This window comes from Cryptomeria japonica, chromosome 5 (genome assembly GCF_030272615.1).
Source record: "Cryptomeria japonica chromosome 5, Sugi_1.0, whole genome shotgun sequence".
NCBI classification, from domain to species: domain Eukaryota; kingdom Viridiplantae; phylum Streptophyta; class Pinopsida; order Cupressales; family Cupressaceae; genus Cryptomeria; species Cryptomeria japonica.
Genome location: NC_081409.1, coordinates 844,168,895 through 844,173,775, shown reverse-complemented (window position 1 = coordinate 844,173,775; position 4,881 = coordinate 844,168,895). Strand labels below are relative to the sequence as shown.

At 36.9% G+C, this 4,881-nt stretch overlaps 1 protein-coding gene across 1 annotated transcript; it reads right to left on the bottom strand.

The window, feature by feature from the left end:
- Positions 1-950: 950 nt before the first annotated feature.
- LOC131042023 (putative leucine-rich repeat receptor-like serine/threonine-protein kinase At2g24130) lies at positions 951-4,015 on the bottom strand. Its single transcript, XM_057975319.2, has 2 exons — positions 1,468-4,015; positions 951-1,387 (listed from the first exon to the last, which is right to left on the bottom strand). The coding sequence occupies exons 1-2, from the start codon at positions 4,013-4,015 to the stop codon at positions 951-953; spliced, it is 2,985 nt and encodes a 994-aa protein (XP_057831302.2).
- Positions 4,016-4,881: the final 866 nt, after the last annotated feature.

Sequence of the window (4,881 nt, the reverse complement as noted above, 5' to 3'; positions counted from 1 at the left end):
AACCTATATAACATGGGCATTTTCATATGCCACACCTTGATTTTGACATTAAAGTAGCAAGAAAAAAATTGTGATTCAATCATATCAAAAGAAAAATTGATAAAAAAACAAATTAATTAATTAAAACTTTAAAAAACACCTGACTATATGAAACCAGTCTCACTTTCTCTTAAACCATGAAGAAATCAACTATAACAGTATAAATTATAAATCCTTACACCACTCAATAATCAACAAAAATAAAAATATACAGGGAAAATCACAATACAGCAATCATGGAGTTGGGGGCTTAGCAGAAAATGAAAATCGTTATCCATTAATTCTGTAGAGTCTATTATATCAGAACATCAAAGAGGCGATTGTCTATATTTAGTTGTACACATTAAAATCAGGCTCAAAAAATCCATAAAAAAGCCTCCACAATTTGTATACATGTCTATTAGAGCACTTACAACTATAATATCTGATAAAAATTCTCCACATCAAATTCAATGCTCCTATTGATATATTAATAATGGAAAGGAAACTGACAGAACCAAAGGGCTTAGTAAAACAACTAAGAAAGAAACATAAGGCTTTGCAAGCCTCTGTTTTGTCCGCAGGCTCCCGGAATTATATTATATCTTTCACTGCCTCTGTTCTGAGCTTGGAGACTAATGAATATTTGGGAACGAAAGGAAAACAATTCTTAAACCTTTGCACATTAAGAGAGGAAGTATTGTAAATAGGACAATATGTTACACAGTTTGCATTGTTCCAATAAGTTTGTATTGACCATGTCACAATTTCTCAAATTGTAAACACATGAATTGGAACAATTTACAAGCTCAAAGAACTAGAATATAACTTAAACTGGATTTTACAGGAAAGAAGACTAGCTTATGATGGAAGATAACCTTGAAACTACCAAACATAAAGGACTATATCTTATTAATGGAAGTTATAAACATCTAAAATGTAGAACTTTGACTATCAGATGCCAATGCTTCTGCGGGATTAGTATTGTGCAGGAGGTCTGATATGGTAGATGTTAAATTATAAGCAGCTGCACCTCCCATGAAAGATGTCTTGAGGTTCTCCAAGGCATTGGCTACATCTCTTGTGGTAGGTCGCTCTCTTGGTGATTCAGCAGTGCAAAGCAAACCAACATGGATAAAAGAAAGAAGACATCTGTTGTCTTCCATGTTTTCATTTACATCTTTCAACAGCTCACTATCAACAATATCTATCAATCTGTCTGGGAAAGCCAACCTCACCAACCTTTGCAAGTTCATGTCTCCCACAAACATTTCATCACTTGGCCTCTTCCTTGTCACCATCTCTAATATTAGAATTCCATAACTATAAACATCTCCCCTGGTTGAAACACTCCCACCCAATCCGTACTCTGCAATCAATTTAATTCATGAAATGATTACAAATCCAATAAAGTAAATGATGATGTCAAGATAAAGATAAAAATGTTACCTGGAGCAATATAGCCAATGGATCCTTTGAGTGCAAATGTTGTTGTACTCAATGAATCTATGGAATTTGTAGTAGTTAAACGGGATATACCAAAATCAGTGACAAGGGCTGTCATGTTGGCATCCAAGAGCACATTGCTAGGTTTTAAATCACAGTGCACAATTTGTAGAGGGCAATCATGATGTAAATATTCCATGCCATGGGCTACATCTACAGCAATGCTCAAACACTCACTCAAGCGCGATATACGGAGCTCTTGATTATCCTTGTCAGGATACAATTGTTTTTCCAAGCTCCCATTACAGGCAAATTCAAGAACCAAACCTTTCATGTCAGGATAGAAAAATGCACTTATTATTTCGACGAGGTTCCGGTGCCGAATCCTCCCTAACATTTTGCACTCTCTCTTAAAACTCTTAAGAGCTTCCTCATTTTGCATATTAAGTGTCTTGATGGCAATTACCTTACCATCCCTCAAGATGCCTTTGTAGACAGATCCAAAGTTACCCACTCCAAGCAAGTTTGACTCATCAAATCCAGACGTTGCAATGACAAGATCTTGATAGGAAAATTTTTGATAGCCAAGCCTTCGGAAAATAAAGCTTGAGGGACGAACTAGTTGCCTTGAAAGTTTATGCCTCCATAGGATGCCTATAATGAAGCAGCATAATATAAATCCAATGGTTCCAACAACTGATATGACTATTTTTTTGGCCAGGGAATGTTTTCCCTGGGTCAGATTTGGGCATGGAGGCAGTGAATAGCATTTCGGTCCACATAGGCCAGGGTTCCCCATAAAATATGCTACAACAGTTCTATTCGGAAACAACCCTGCTACTGGAATATGGCCTGACAATTTATTGAAAGAAATATCGATTTCTTGGAGATTTTTTAATTTGGAGAGTGAATATGGTATTGGACCTTGAAAGGCGTTGTGGGATAGATTTAGACGCTCTAATGCTGTGCAGTCTCCTAGAGAAATTGGAATGACCCCAGTAAGTTGATTTCCCGATATATCTATGGCTTGAGCCATCACAATTTTACTCATCTCCTGTGGCAACGACCCTCGTAGAGAATTGCATGAAAGGTTGAGGTAGAATTGCAGGTTTTTGAGGCTGACAATGACTTCACGAGGTATGCTTCCCCCAAGTTTATTGTGAGATAAGTCAAGGAGCTCCAACTTCTGACATCCCTCCAAACTAACAGGGATCTTCCCTGATAAATTGTTGTGATGAAGAAAAAGACGTCTTAGCTGCTGTGAGCTACAAAGAGAATCCGATATTTTTCCAGATAATTGGTTGTGACTAAGATTTAAGTATCCAAGATGTTGCATTTGACCTATCTCACTTGGAATGCTTTCTTCTAATTTGTTCCCACCCAATTGCATAAATTCCAACTCCCGAAATCTATTAATTCCAGATGGAATATTGCCGCTGAAAAGATTATTGCCTAAATGTACGTAGGTTAAGCTTGTCAGATTGACAATCTGTTGTGGTATGCTTCCGCTTATCATGTTGTCTGATAAACCCAAGAAATTGAGATTTGAAGATAGTTTTCCTATGGATGGGGGCAATATACCAGTGAAATCATTGTTTCCCATTTCTATTTCTTGCAAGTGGGAGCAATTTGTGAGAGCCGTGAGAAAGGCCAATGTGTTACTACTGTCACTAACAAGTTGATTGCTGTGTAGGTATAGCCGGGTAAGAAGGTTCAAATTACCCAACTCCATTGGAACCGTTCCTCTGAGTGCGTTTGTATCTAAAAGTAATACTTGGAGACGGGAACAATTTCCCAGGGTTCGTGGTATGATTCCTGTAAGATAATTTCCCCATAAACTAAGGAATACCAAATTGGAGAGCTTCGTACTAATTTCTAATGGAATTCTTCCAGTTAGAAGGTTTGCAGATAAATCTAATTTGTTCAATTTGGAGAGATTTAATAACACGCTGGGAATGAAGCCTGTTAAGTCGTTTTCTGGGAGGTAACTAGTCTGTGGGCGAGTCAGCTCATTTGCGGCCAATTCCAAATCAACCAGCGCGGACATATTTGCGAAAGAGCTTGGAATGCCACCCATAAGATTGTTTGAGCCCAAGGCAAGGTACTTCAAACTTGACAGATGACCCAGCATTGCCGGAATGCTACCCCTGAGGTAATTGTGGCTCAGCCGGAGTTTCCGCAGATGTGGGAGTCGGCCGAGTTGGGCTGGAATCAACCCCGTGAGGTAATTGTGGGAGAGATCTAGGGATCGAAGAGATGAGAGATTCCCCAGCACTGGAGAAATGGTGCCGTCTAAACTCTTTTCCGTTAAATTGATTTCACGGACAGAGTGAGAAGAGTGATCACAAATAACACCAGTCCAGTTGCAGAAGTGGTGAAGGGGATTCCAGTCGGGTAGAGAGGTGTTGTTTTTGGTAATGGCAGCAACTTTGAATTGCAAGAGTAATTGTTGTTGATGATGATGATGAGAAGGGGGGTTTTTAAGAGAATGAGGAAGAGCGGAGATTGAAAATATGGAAAGCATCACAGATAACACGAAAAGAGCAGCCATGGTAGACCAAACTACTGACAAGCAGAGGAAACACACAAGGCAAGCATTAGCCTAAAGAGTTATATATATATATATTTGTGTCTTCTATTTTTTCAATTATATTTTAGCTACCTACCCCACCCTCTTCTTTTCTATTTGGCCTATTCTACTAACAATCATTTTATTATTTAATGGTTTGTTTGTAGACTATGAAATAAATTTGGAGGGTTTATAATGAGAAATATATTGGGCTTAATAAATATCTTATGGATTACTAAACAAAAAAAATGGTGGTAGGAGTTGAGGAGGACTATCAATCACAAGGATATGGATGTGACCATAATAAGATATAGTTAATCTTACATACAATGTCATCATGTTTTAAAAATCAATGATTATTTGGTGTGTGAAATAACATTGGAAAGAAGAAAAAAATGATAACTTGACACATCAATAGATATTGACTAGACATAATCTAAGTGTGGGAAAAAGGCATAAATATGTGAGAACATGCATGCAATCTCTCTTTAAATGTATCAGTTGTTACCAAAATTTGATAAAAAGGGTAGCCATAGTTTAATTAAATTTTAAAATAAAAATTATTTAATAGTATAAAAGGATACAAAATAAATAAAAATGTTATTGAGAGGGTTCCAATGATAAGTGCCATGTCATGCCAAATGTATTAATCCATACTTAAATATTTTTCTCATTTTATGAGAATGTGATCCTATTTCTTTAAATCAAAGTTTTCATTATTCACCTATGCTTTTTGGTGATGTCATAGGTTTTATTCCACTTTTGTGTAGCATTGAATCAAGGTACACAAAAATGTTTTTCTTTCTTCTTCTCTTGAGGCATGAATTTATTACACAAAGATACATCCT

Bases quoted from the DNA above. Each gene is read 5' to 3' on its own strand.
- LOC131042023 (XM_057975319.2), bottom strand. From the start codon at position 4,015: ATGGCTGCTCTTTTCGTGTTATCTGTGATGCTTTCCATATTTTCAATC. The intron at 1,388-1,467 runs GTAACATTTTTA...AATTGATTGCAG, and splicing joins CATTGGCTATATTGCTCCAG to AGTACGGATTGGGTGGGAGT.